At 46.1% G+C, this 14,309-nt stretch overlaps 1 protein-coding gene across 11 annotated transcripts in view; it reads right to left on the bottom strand.

Moving 5' to 3' along the window:
* The window catches only part of LOC135055374 (uncharacterized), a 902,783-nt gene that overhangs the window by 623,957 nt on the left and 264,517 nt on the right, over nucleotides 1–14,309 (bottom strand). For all 11 annotated transcript variants that reach the window (XR_010243739.1, XR_010243738.1, XR_010243740.1 and 8 more), the window contains one exon: nucleotides 3,508–3,970. Coding sequence is in view for 2 of the 11 variants with exons in the window: in XM_063959373.1 (XP_063815443.1) it covers nucleotides 3,508–3,915 (408 nt within the window). In the remaining 9 variants the exon portion in view is untranslated. The remainder of the gene's footprint in view (nucleotides 1–3,507; nucleotides 3,971–14,309) is intronic.

The raw sequence follows: 14,309 nt of genomic DNA, 5'->3' as shown, positions 1-14,309 counted from the left end.
TTCTGGCTTCAGTACCACAATATAGTGTGGAATAATACCCCTTTTCTGTAGTAGGAGGGGTAATTTAATTGTCACCTGCTGGGAACACAGCTTGTGAATTTTTTCCCATACTACCTCCTTGTCGGAGGGAGACTTGGTAAAGCAGACTTCAGGAGCCTGCGAAGGGGAAACGTCTCGACATTCCCATCTGTACCCCCGGGATACTACTTGTAGGATCCAGGGGTCCTGTACGGTCTCAGCGCCATGCTGAGAACTTGTCAGACGCGGTGGAACGCTTCTGTTCCTGGGAATAGGCTGCCTGTTGCAGTCTTCTTCCCTTTCCTCTATCCCTGGGCAGATATGATCTTATAGGGACGAGAGGACTGAGGCTGAAAAGACGGTGTCTTTTTCTGCAGAGATGTGACTTAGGGTAAAAAACGGTGGATTTTCCAGCAGTTGCCGTGACCACCAGGTCCGATGGACCGACCCCAAACAAGTCCTCTTCCTTTATACGGCCATACTGTGCCGTTTGGAATCTGCATCACCTGACCACTGTCGTGTCCATAACATCTTCTGGCAGTTATGGACATCGCGTTTATTCATGATGCCAGAGTGCAAATATCCCTCTGTGCATCTCGCATATATAGAAATGCTCTATAGTCAATAAAATACTGTCCCTGTCAAGGGTATCAATATTTTTAGTCAGGGAATCCGACCAAGCCACCCTAGCTCTGCACATCCAGGCTGAGGCGATCGCTGGCCGCAGTATAACACCAGTATGTGTGTATATACTTTTTATTATATTTTCCAGCCTTGTCAGCTGGTCCTTGAGGACGGCCCTATCTATAGACGGTACCGCCACTTGTTTTGATAAGCGTGTGAGCGCCTTATCCACCTTAAGGGGTGTTTCCCAACGCGCCCTAACTTCTGGCGGGAAAGGGTATACCGCCCATAATTTTCTATCGGGGGGAACCCACGCTCACACACTTTATTTAATTTATCTGATTCAGGAAAAACTATGGTAGTTTTTTCACATCCCACATAATACCCTCTTTTGTGGTACTTGTAGTATCAGAAATACGTAACACCTCCTTCATTGCCTTTAACGTGTGGCCCTAATAAGGAATACGTTTGTTTATTCACCGTCGACACTGGATTCAGTGTCCCTGTCTGTGTCTGTGTCGACCGACTAAAGTAAACGGGCGTTTTAAAACCCTTGACGGTGTTTTTGAGACGTCTGGACCGTACTAATTGTTTGTCGGCCGTCTCATGTCGTCAACCGACCTTGCAGCGTGTTGACATTATCACGTAATTTCCTAAATAAGCCATCCATTCCGGTGTCGACTCCCTAGAGAGTGACATCACCATTACAGGCAATTGCTCCGCCTCCTCACCAACATCGTCCTCCTACCTGTCGACACACACGTACCGACACACAGCACACACACAGGGAATGCTCTGATAGAGGACAGGACCCACTAGCCCTTTGGAGAGACAGAGGGAGAGTTTGCCAGCACACACCAAAAACGCTATAATTATATAGGGACAACCTTATATAAGTGTTTTCCCTTATAGCATCTTAATATATATATAAGCATATCGCCAAATTAGTGCCCCCCCTCTCTGTTTTAACCCTGTTTCTGTAGTGCAGTGCAGGGGAGAGCCTGGGAGCCTTCCCTCCAGCCTTTCTGTGAGGGAAAATGGCGCTGTGTGCTGAGGAGATAGGCCCCGCCCCTTTTTCGGCGGCCTCGTCTCCCGCTCTTAACGGATTCTGGCAGGGGTTAAATATCTCCATATAGCCTCCGGAGGCTATATGTGAGGTATTTTTAGCCAAAATAGGTATTCATTTGCCTCCCAGGGCGCCCCCCTCCCAGCGCCCTGCACCCTCAGTGACTGCCGTATGAAGTGTGCTGAGAGGAAAATGGCGCACAGCTGCAGTGCTGTGCGCTACCTTTAGAAGACTGAGGAGTCTTCTGCCGCCGATTCTGGACCTCTTCTTACTTCAGCATCTGCAAGGGGGCCGGCGGCAAGGCTCCGGTGACCATCCAGGCTGTACCTGTGATCGTCCCTCTGGAGCTGATGTCCAGTAGCCAAGAAGCCAATCCATCCTGCACGCAGGTGAGTTCACTTCTTCTCCCCTAAGTCCCTCGTTGCAGTGATCCTGTTGCCAGCAGGACTCACTGTAAAATAAAAAACCTAAGCTAAACTTTCCTAAGCAGCTCTTTAGGAGAGCCACCTAGATTGCACCCTTCTCGGCCGGGCACAAAATCTAACTGGCTTGGAGGAGGGTCATAGGGGGAGGAGCCAGTGCACACCACCTGATCCTAAAGCTTTACTTTTTGTGCCCTGTCTCCTGCGGAGCCGCTATTCCCCATGGTCCTTTCAGGAACCCCAGCATCCACTAGGACGATAGAGAAATGGTATTGAGACTGATCACCCTTTTATAGGGGAAGTGATGTCATCACTTCCCCTATAAAAGGGTGATCAGTCTCAATACCATATTACCTTTGACAAAGCTGCCAGGAGCAGCGAAACGCGTTAGGCAAGGACCTGTGTGGACACATGCTGACCAGCACTTCCATTAAGCCATCACTTGCAGTCAGGACCTCTGCTTCCATCTTCACCTCCGTGAACCAGGACCCCTACCGGCATTGCCACTGCCTATGACATCTATAGGAGGACCCACCTAACGGAACACGGAGTTCCAAGTGAACTGTGAACCAGGACCCCAACCACACCTCCGTTGCCATACGGACTTACACCTTACGGGATCCATTTCAAACGGAACACAGACTTGGTAACTACATCCAATTGGATGAACTAATATACATCTGGTCCATCATTATGACTGTGCTTGTGCTGGTTTTATTATACTAAAGAGTGCTCAGTTCATCTATTGTCAGCATATTAGATTCTTAAGTCCACCCGAGTCATTTATGAGACATATTACATCTTAGAGTGTCAATTTTTTATTTGTAACGAAAGTATTTTTAATTATCAATTCTTATATTAAATATATACAATTTTAGACTATATTGTGTCAAGCAGCGCTGTATATATTTTTCTTCCTATTTCCACTCGTGGGTGTCCATGACCAGAAAGTGCAGCGAGCCTGCATGGGGTCTCTTAGTGTTCGCCCCGCTGCCGGCATTCTTGCGGGTGGAATCCCGCTTTAGGGATACTGACATCCAGGATCCTACCCGCAGGGATACCGTATGTAACCCGTTTTGAGAATACACAATGAAGCTTCTGTTTCCCAAGAAACAAATTACCTTTCCACTGAGATGTGTGACAGCTCATGTATAAAATATTGCAAAACATACCAATAAAAAGTTGAACAGTTAAAATAGTCCCACACATGATATCTGACCCAGACAGAAGAGCACAACATATAAGAACATGAGAAAAGACATTTACAGTAGGTATATCTAGTTTCTCACTTCTGGATCTAATTTGCTGCTAAAGCAAAAACTATACAGAATTGTAAACCGTGTAAAATTGTGGATTTTTATGTATTGTCTCTCTTACCTCTGAGAGGACCGATGCTTTCTTGGCCACTTCAATTTGATACAAACGGACCCATTCCCATGGAATCGATACGAACAGGCAAAGTATGAGCAGCAGAGCAAAAGAATAGCTCCATGCGAATAGAAGGGGTTGCTCAAATAGAACCGGACCCTTCATCAAAGGGGATGATGCTCTTCTGGCCATAGTCTTTGTAGGGACAGTAGGTCTTTTACAAAGGTGTAAAATGATGAAGATGGCAAAGAAAACCATTGAGGCAGCAAGAGATGCTTTGGAGTAAACAGTCCAGTTCTGAAAAGGCGACTCTAGGGACCATGGAGGAGGAAGAGCAGGTTCTGTATCAGGCAAACCTACTAACTTGTGCTTTAAAAAAATTATTTTGTTTAAAATCCAGCTACACATCATTTCCATTCTGCTGGTACTGGCTTCTTCATAAGTTTAAAGGAAACATAAGATCCTCTGCAGCCTGCAAGGGAAAGAAACCATTTTAAACCATGTGGATAATTACTAAAAGTAAAGTAACACTTTGTTTTATTAATGGGCTGCAAATCTCACAGCAAGTAACAAAAAGTTGGCACCAAGTGCTGGGGAAAATACAAATTGCTAGCAGATACTTTATGGGAAAGGGCACTGGTTGGCAGAAATGAGATCCTGCAAAGAGAACAGATCACATTGCCATACAAATGGAGTGGAGACCAGATTCATAATTTAGGTTGCTGTAACAGACAATTTTGACCAACGTTTCCCCATCATTGATCCTCAAGGCAAACTAACAGTCAAGGTTTTAGGATATCCATGCTAGAGTACAGATTGTTACATCAGAACAACTGAGGGAATAATTTAGTCACCTGTGCTCAAATAAGGCTATCCCTAACACCTGGACAGTCTTGAGGACCAAGGTCGGGAAACAACCACATTTTCTAGTTCTACAATAAAATGTGTCTTTATGGAGAGAGGAAACAATCCCAATTGATCCCAATGCCATCTCTCTATCTTTCACCACACAGTGTGATTTTGTGGAGACACCATTCTGTGATGTTCACCGTGGAGAGACTGGTGAGTGGGCAGTTGCTGTTAGGTTGCACTCGACAGGACCACACATTCGTACATGGGAGCTACCACACACAGGCCGAGTTGAGCGGCTTGTTGCAGTGCACTGTTTTATATTTTTATATTTCTCTTTAGATTACTTTCGCTATAGATGGTATAGGATATCACCATTGTTTACACTTTTTTTTTTTTATGCATCACTTTTCCAATGTATTCCTTGGCTCTGTATATTGTTTATCTTACACTGTGCAACCTTTGTAGTGTGCCTGACATGGTTGCCTTGCCTGGTACACTCGATGAGGGATGAAAAAATAAATTGTTCAGATGGTTAGGTTAGGAACCTACAGATGTACCCATGCTTCTCTTACTGCAATGCGGCATGTTGCATCACAGCATGCTACATGGCATGCCAGGCTGTGACTATTCACAGCCGGCAATCATTTCATTAATTCCTTTAGGAACCTAACTGCTGGGTGTGACAAGACTGCCTCAGTCAGTCTCTGTGGTAAAAAAAAAATTGTAGGACAGCAACTGCCCACTCACCAGTCTCTGCATGTCGATCACAGAATGGCATCTGCCCAAACTCACACTGTGTGGTGAAAGATAGATAGATAGATAGATAGATAGATAGATAGATAGATAGATAGATAGATAGATAGATAGATAGATAGATAGATAGATAGTATCTCCTAATTAATTGGGATTGTTCCTTTAGAAATTAATGGAGCGATCACTGGCTGTGAATAGTCGCAGCCTGGCACGCCACACAGCAAGCGGTATTGCAGCAAGCTGCATAACAGCAAAGATGAGCATGACTACATCTGTACTCCAAGCATTATGTCGTTTCAATCTCCCCATTCTGTGTCATCTCTTCTAGGCGTGATCTATTACACCTGGGGTAATCCTACGTGGTGCGCCCAAGACAGCTGCATTGCCTGGTACCTTTCATGGGTGGAATATATTACCTGTGACATTTATTACCCAAATCCTGCATTGTTTTTTGTGCTCTCTAGGATTTTGTTTTTTATTTCTTTGTGGTTTTCTACCTTCTCTAATACTAAGATGGTATTCAATTAGCTGTGGTAATTAACAGCATCTAATTAATTTGCTAGGGGCTACTCAATTAGCCACGATACCCAGCACCCGAAGCATAATCCCCAATAAGCAGCCCTCAGAGACAGCGATAACACGTGTTCAGATACTTAACCCGTATCCCATTTGTTATCACACGAAAACAGGAAATTTTTCACCCAAAAAAAATGGGGTTTAATTGAATAACCCAATTATGACCATCGGTCAAAAATCGCCTTTTTTTTTTTTTTAAGGAGAAAAATAATCATGGCTAATTGAATACCGGCCTAAGGATATTACTAAGCTTCAGTTGCAGTTTTGCTAATTTAGCAAAGCTGCATCTGGCTGTGATCGCATGCTGGGGGCCACCCAGCATGCAAATAACCTGCAGCAATGCGATCGCATCGCTGACTTGTGGCTGCCCCCCCCTGCCTCCGCGATTCAAGGCGCAGGGCAGACATTTTTTGCACCGCAGCAGCCATGGGTGACATTACGTTGCTGCTCCGAACCCGCCCCTGTTTTCAACACAATGCCCACCGAACATTGCGTTGCTGCCCCCGCAACACCACATCGCATCTATCCATGTGCGCATGCGCAGTGCTGCTAGTGCACACTACGACGGAACAGGGGAGATGCGATTGCATCTCAATTCCGTGTGCTGCTGAATAGGTCCTAAATCTTTTTTACTATTTTTTATGTTTTTTTTTGTCTGTAAAGCAACAGAGTCTACTGGGAAAAAACGCGCTATAGAAATAAAATGATCATTATCATCATCACAAACCATGCTGATTTGAAGGCTTGTGGCAACAGGTTAAACCCTAAGGTTAGTGAACGTAATCTGTATCACTTGACTGAAGTTTGACTGAGCTATTTACAATTAATTTCTCAAAAGTTATTATCATGGTGTTTGCCCAATGTGTGGGATTTAATGTTTTATGTTATATTAAGTTCACTGTTGATAAACCAATTCCATCCAGTTGGCTAATCATGCAAAACACTGGTTTTGCCGTACACATTCCCAGACAACACTGCAGATTGCTTAAGGCTTTCATTAAAAACAAACAAACAGCCAGAGAGTTCCACCTAGTGGATAAACCTCATTAGAACTCTGATGCTGATCATTTTAAACAAGAAAACAAAACAATACACATTCACAGCTGGCTGTTCCCACTCTGTTTATCAGTGAAACAGCTGTAAATCATATCAAGTGAATTCATTTTAACAGTAAGCAACCTCAAATATAGTAACAGACATGGTTTCCGGGATAAACCGCTGTGTCGGGCACTCAGAAGGGTTCATATGCTGCATCCAGAGTAGGTCTGCAGTTGTTAAAGACTCACTGAACAACATTTAGTATGCAACGTTATTACATTATGAGGGCAATTCAATTGCTTGCAGCACCCCCCTCTGGGCGTCTGAACTAATGGGCACCCGAAGGATCAATTCAGTTCAACCCAGTAGACACATTTCTTCTCGCAGTCTCCTAAGGTGCAAGAAGAAATGTGTGCAAATCTGTGGTTAAGCCACCTTAAATACTGCTATAGACAGGTTTAGCCGCTTTGCGCAGTTAAAACCAGTGCTCTTGACTGCGTCAATACTAATGGGTGCTCAAATGGAGCATCAATTGAATTTCTCCATCAAGCGCCTATTTGTAGACACCCAGCAGGGAACACGCAAAACAACTGAAACACCCCCTATGCTGGTTTAAAGAAAAACTTATTTAAATAAAAAAAAAATGAATACATAAATTATGTGACCTGAAATAAAACTTGAAAAACAAATGCTAATATGTGCACAGTAGTGATGTGGCCACATTTACTTGGAGAATAGTAATGTCAGTCCTGAAAAACACATCAGTACACCTGAATAACAGCAGTGACCGCAGATAATGAAAGTGTTCTGTAGTGACAGGAGGAGAATCACCTTGCACAGATAAAACAGTTTTGGTTAGTTTAGATTTGTGTATTACGAAAAATAATGTACCTACTATAAAGAAACGTAAAGGAAAATAGAAGTCGCATTTGGAGATCTGGGGCTAAATACAATGGCCTCCGACTTGTGGAGGTGCAGGACTTCTGTGCGTTTTTTAATGCGGTAATCATTTACAAGGCACCACCAACCTGGCACTCGCACAAAAGGCCCCGCACCTCCAGAACTCGGAGGCTACTACGCTTACAAACAGAAGTTCTTTCAGTATAGTGTGTGTATATCTATCGCTATAAACAGATAGACCAAAACGGTGTAAGAGTTCTCATTACTGAGAAAAGCAAGAACGTATTGTGAAGATAATGGAAGAACTTATAGACCATCGTTATGCCGGTAACGTGCAGAATGGGTAGTGCTGCTTTGCAATTTTTGCACTATTTAGATAGCAAGACTCAACATCTGATTGGTAGGTATGGGCAGCACAATCTTTTCTACACAATTCAAACTTAAATGTCTGACAAAAAAAAAAAAAAAATACATAAAATATGTCATCACAAGTACATGTAACACATGCTTTGCCTCTCATTGCCATTTTCCCTATGAAGAATAACTATATAGAGATTAAGGGGGATATCCAACTAACCCCAGTAATTTACTGGGGCTAAATGTCCCACCGGGGGCTATTCTATTACCCCCAATAAGCCAGCACGAGCGGTGTCTTATCGGGGGTTACCTGATGTTGCACCGGGTGCCGGCTGCTGACAGCTCCCGGTGCAGCACTGCTCCTCCGGCTCCCCCCAGTCAGATGGGCGTTCCCCTGTCATGTGACCGATGCTGGGGGAGGATGCGGTCACGGCGCTGCCCCAGCTTCTCCGCGCCAAATAGTAGATTCCAAGCCGCGGTGCCATTCCTGCAGTCCCAGCCTGCAGCAGCAGGTGTGGGACACTGCAGGTTGTCCCAGTCATTGGGGTTTTTGTTTCGCCTGCCTCAGGCGCAGGCGAAACGAAATCCCCAGAAACAGCCCTGTTTTCGGGTTGTTTCTACTGAGAACACACAGGTTTCACTGAACCTGTGTGTTTTCGAGAGAAAGGGCTTTTTTTTCTTTTTTTACAGGCGATCAATCTGGATAGCCTGTAAAAAATAATAATAATAATAATAAGTGAAACATCAGGAAAAATCGTAAAAACATACGTTTTTCACACCTGATGTTTTCCAGGGGCTAATAGGATATCCCCCTTAGAAGTACAGAACTCATATGATGTCCAAAATAAGACGAACAGCGCACAAGGTCCTGTGTCTCTATATTTATAGCCTTAAAGGAACACAGAGCTTATACAATCCATACATACTCATAATAAGCAGTTTAATGCTGGGTACACACTGGCCGTTCTCGTAGGCGCATCGGCGGACGGGTACCCCTAATGTGTCTGTGAATAATGTCATTCACAAGCTTACTGTGTCAGCCCCACAGCACAGCCCATGGGCAATATGATTGGAGCTATACTGGCACACTGTGCTGTGTGTACGGGCAGTCAGCACTTACTGCAAGGACCGCCGGTGACTGATAACACATGTAAATGCCCACCCAGTTGTGACGTCAAGCACAACATATTGAGCCAATGATCTTTAAGTGTGTATGCACTTACCGATCGTCAGATAAATCAGTGGATTAGCAGGATGGCCGATCAGTCGGCCTAGTTTATCCTTAAAATAAGATTTTACTTACCGGTAAATCTAATTCTCATAGTCCGTAGTGGATGCTGGGGACTCCGTAAGGACCATGGGGAATAGACGGGCTCCGCAGGAGACATGGACACTTTAAGAAAGAATTTAGATTCTGGTGTGCTCTGGCTCCTCCCTCTATGTCCCTCCTCCAGACCTCAGTTAGAGAAACTGTGCCCGGAAGAGCTGACAGTACAAGGAAAGGATTTTGGTAATCCAGGGCTCGATTCATACCAGCCACACCAATCACACCGTATAACTTGAGATAAACATACCCAGTCAACAGTATGAACAACAACAGAGCAACAGGTCAACCCTGATGCAACCATAACATAACCCTTATTGAAGCAATAACTATACACAAGCATTGCAGAAGAAGTCCGCACTTGGGACGGGCGCCCAGCATCCACTACGGACTACGAGAAATAGATTTACCGGTAAGTAAAATCTTATTTTCTCTAACGTCCTAGTGGATGCTGGGGACTCCGTAAGGACCATGGGGATTATACCAAAGCTCCCAAACGGGCGGGAGAGTGCGGATGACTCTTTAGCACCTATTGAGCAAACACAAGGTCCTCCTCGGGCCAGGGTATCAAACTTGTAGAACTTTGCAAAAGTGTTTGAACCTGACCAAGTAGCCGCTCGGCAAAGTTGTAATGCCGAGACCCCTCGGGCAGCCGCCCAAGAAGAGCCCACCTTCCTAGTGGAATGGGCCTTAACTGATCTTGGCAGCGGCAATCCAGCCGCAGAATGAGCCTGCTGAATCGTGTTACAGATCCAGCGAGCAATAGTCTGCTTTGAAGCAGGAGCACCAAGCTAGTTGGAAGCATACAGGATAAACAAAGACTCTGTTTTCCTGACCCTAGCCATTCTGGCTACCTAAACCTTCAAAGCCCTGACTACATCAAGCAACTCGGAATCCTCCAAGTCCGTAGTAGCCACAGGCACCACAATAGGTTGGTTTATATGAAAGAATGAAACCACTTTCGGCAGAAATTGTGGACGGGTCCGCAATTCTGCTCTATCCGCATGGAAAACCAGATAGGGGCTTTTATGTGACAAAGCCGCCAACTCTGACACACGCCTAGCCGAAGCCAAGGCTAAAAGCCTGACCACCTTCCACGTGAGATATTTCAACTCCACCGTTTTGAGTGGTTCAAACCAGTGGGATTTCAGGAAACTCAACACCACGTTAAGATCCCAAGGTGCCACTGGAGGCACAAAAGGGGCTGAATATGCAGCACTCCCTTTACAAACGTCAACTTCAGGTAGAGAAGTCAACTCCTTTTGAAAGAAAATGGATAGGGCTGAAATCTGGACCTTAATGGACCCCAATTTTAGGCCCAAATTCACTCCTGATAGTAGGAAGTGAAGGAAACGGCCCAGCTGGAATTCCTCCGTAGGGGCATTCCTGGCCTCACACCAATCAACATACTTTCGCCATATACGGTGATAATGTTGAGCTGTCACGTCCTTCCTAGCCTTTATCAGCGTAGGAATGACCTCATCCGGAATGCCTTTCTCTGCTAGGATCCGGCGTTCAACCGCCATGCTGTCAAACGCAGCCGCGGTAAGTCTTGGAACAGACAGGGCCCCTGTTGCAACAAGTCCTGTCTTAGAGGAAGAGGCCACGGGTCCTCTGTGAGCATTTCTTGCAGATCTGGATACCAAGTCCCTCGTGGCCAATCTGGAACAATGAGTATCATTTTAATTCCTCTTTTTCTTATTATTCTCAGCACCTTGGGTATGAGAGGAAGAGGAGGAAATACATAGACAGACTGGAACACCCACGGTGTCACCGGGGCGTCTACAGCTATCGCCTGAAGGTCTCTTGACCTGGCGCAATACCTCTGTAGGTTTTTGTTGAGGCGGGATGCCATCATGTCCACCTGTGGCAGTTCTCACAGACTTGCAGTCTGTGCGAAGACTTCCTGATGAAGTCCCCACTCTCCCGGGTGGAGGTCGTGTCTGCTGAGGAAGTCCGCTTCCCAGTTGTCCACTCCCGGGATGAACACCGCTGACAGTGCGCTTACGTGATTCTCCGCCCAGCAAAGCATTCCGGTGGGTTCCGCCATCGCCACTCCGCTCCCCGTGCCGCCCTGTCGGTTTACATGAGCCACTGCGGCGATGGTGTCTGACTGAATCAGAACCGGTTGGTCGCGAAGCAGGGTCTCCGCTTGACGTAGGGCGTCGTATACGGCCCTCAGTTCCAGGATGTTGATGTGAAGGCAAGTCTCCTGACTTGACCACAGAATTTGGAAATTTCTTCCCTGTGTGACTGCTCCCCACCCTCGGAGGCTTGCATCCGTGGTCACCAGGACCCAGTCCTGAATGCCGAATCTGCGGCCCTCGAGAAGGTGAGCACTCTGCAGCCACCACAGGAGAGACACTCTGGCCCTGGGGGATAGGGTGATTAACCGATGCATCTGAAGATGTGATCCGGCCCACTTGTGCACTGACACCTGTTTTTGTTTTAATAGGTTCCTGACCAGTGTCATGAGCTCCTGAGCTCTCTCTATCGGAAGATGAACCCTTTTCTGGTCTGTGTCTGGAATCATGCCTAGGAAAGGCAGACGAGCCGTAAGGAACCAACTGCGACTTTGGAATATTTAGAATCCAGCCTTGTTGCCGTTACACTTCCAGAGAAAGTGCTACGCTGATCAGCAACTGCTCTCTTGATCCCGCTTTTATGAGGAGATCGTCCAAGTATGTGATAATTGCGACCCCATGCTTCCGCAGGAGTACCATCATTTCCACCATTACCTTGGTAAATATTCTCGGTGCCGTGGAGAGACCAAACGGCAACGTCTGAAATTGGTAATGACAATCCTGTACCACAAATCTGAGGTACGCCTGATGAGGTGGATAAATGGGGACATGAAGGTATGCATCCTTTATGTCCAGAGACACCATAAAATCCCCCCCTTCCAGGCTTGCGACGACCGCTCTCAGCGATTCCATCTTGAACTTGAACCTTTTCAAGTATATGTTCAGGGATTTTAAATTCAATATGGGTCTGACCGAACCGTCCGGTTTCGGGACTACAACATGGTCGAATAATAACCCCCTCCTCGTTGAAGGAGGGGAACCTTGACCACCACCTGTGGAAGATACAATTTGTGAATTGCAGTTAACACTATTTCCCTCTCGTGGGGGGAAGCCGGCAGGGCCGTCGGTGAGGGGGCATCTCCTCGAAGTCCAGCTTGTATCCCTGAGACACAATATCTATTGCCCAGGGATCCAACAGGGAGTGAACCCACTTGTGGCTGAAATTTCGAAGACGTGCCCCCACCGGGCCTATCTCCGCCTGTGGAGCCCCAGCGACCTGCGGTGGATGTTGTAGAGGCCGGGGAGGACTTCTGTTCCTGGGAACTAGCTGTGTTGTGCAGCTTCTTTCCTCTGCCCCTGCCTCTGGCAAGAAAGGACGCACCTCGGACTTTCTTGTTTCTTTGTGATCGAAAGGACTGAATTTGATAATGTCGTGCTTTCCTAGGCTGTGCTGGAATATAAGGCAAAAGATCAGAATTACCAGCTATAGCTGTGGAGACCAGGTCCGAGATCCCTTCTCCACACAATCCTCAGCCTTGTAAGGTAAACCTTCCATATGCCTCTTAAGTCGGCATCACCTGTCCATTGCATGTTCCACAGGACACGTCAAGCAGAAATCGACATAGCGTTGACTCTAGAACCCAGTAGACTAATGTCTCTTTGGGCATGTTTTATATATATATCTAAGACAGCAACTTTTTTATATATATATATATATATATATATATACACACACATATACATACTAGGGTCTCAATCTCTGCTGATAAGGTATCTGTCCACGCTGCTACAGCGCTATAAACCCATGCCGACGCGATCGCCGGTCTGAGTAGTGTACCAGAATGTGTGTAAATGGACTTCAAAGTACTTTTACTGCATGCTATCTGCAGGAACCCTGAGGATAGCTGTTAAGTCAGCGCTACCTTTTGGGCAAACGTGACACCCTAGGGGAAGATTCCCATCGTATCCTGGCCCTAGTAGGGAAGGATACTCCCTGAGAATTCTTTGTGGGAAACTGCAGTCTCTTGTCTGGAGATTCCCGCTCTTTTTCTTCATGAGAGGAGGGAAATTTACCTCAGCTTTCTTCCCCTTAAACATGTGTACCCTTGTGTCAGGGACAGATGAGTCATCAGTGATATGCAAAACATTTTTTATTGCAATAATCATATACTGAATACTTTCCAGCCATTTTGGCTGTAACTTTGCATTATCGTAGTCGACACTGGAGTCAGACTCCGTGTCGATATCAGTGTCTATTATTTTGGATAGTGAGCATTGAGAGACTCTGAAGGTCTCTGCGACATAGGGACAGACATGGGTAGATTCCCTGTCTGTTCTCTAATCTTTTGTGCAATAAATTTTCCTTAGCACTAAATTTCACATATCTAAACAGGTGTCGACGGAGACACCACTCACACACACATTTTCTCCATCTCTTCCTTAGGGGAGCCTTTTACCTCAGACCTGTCGACACACACACGTACCGACACACCACACACTCAGGGAATGCTCATCTGAAGACAATTCCCCCACCAGGCCCTTTGGAGAGACAGAGAGAGAGTATGCCAGCACACACCCCAGCGCTATAAACCCAGGAATAACACAGTAACTTAATGTTAACCCAGTAGCTGCTGTTTATATTGATTTTTGCGCCTAATTATGTGCCCCCCCCTCTCTTTTTACCCTCTTCTACCGTGCAGGGGAAAGCCTGGGGAGCTTCCTCTCAGCGGAGCTGTGGAGAAAAAATGGCGCAGGTGAGTGCTGAGGAAGAAGCCCCGCCCCCTCGATGGCGGGCTTCTGTCCCGCTTAAATATACATTTTCTTGGCGGGGGCTCATACATATATACAGTGCCCAACTGTATATATGTGTACTTTTGCCAAACGAGGTCCATATGCTGCCCAGGGCGCCCCCCTCTGCGCCCTGCACCCTTACAGTGACCGGAGTATGTGAGGTGTGTGGGAGCAATGGCGCACAGCTGCAGTGCTGT

This window comes from Pseudophryne corroboree, chromosome 3 (genome assembly GCF_028390025.1).
Source record: "Pseudophryne corroboree isolate aPseCor3 chromosome 3, aPseCor3.hap2, whole genome shotgun sequence".
NCBI classification, from domain to species: domain Eukaryota; kingdom Metazoa; phylum Chordata; class Amphibia; order Anura; family Myobatrachidae; genus Pseudophryne; species Pseudophryne corroboree.
The sequence above is the reverse complement of the archived record's forward strand: the minus strand, read 5'-3'. Positions and strand labels throughout refer to the sequence as shown.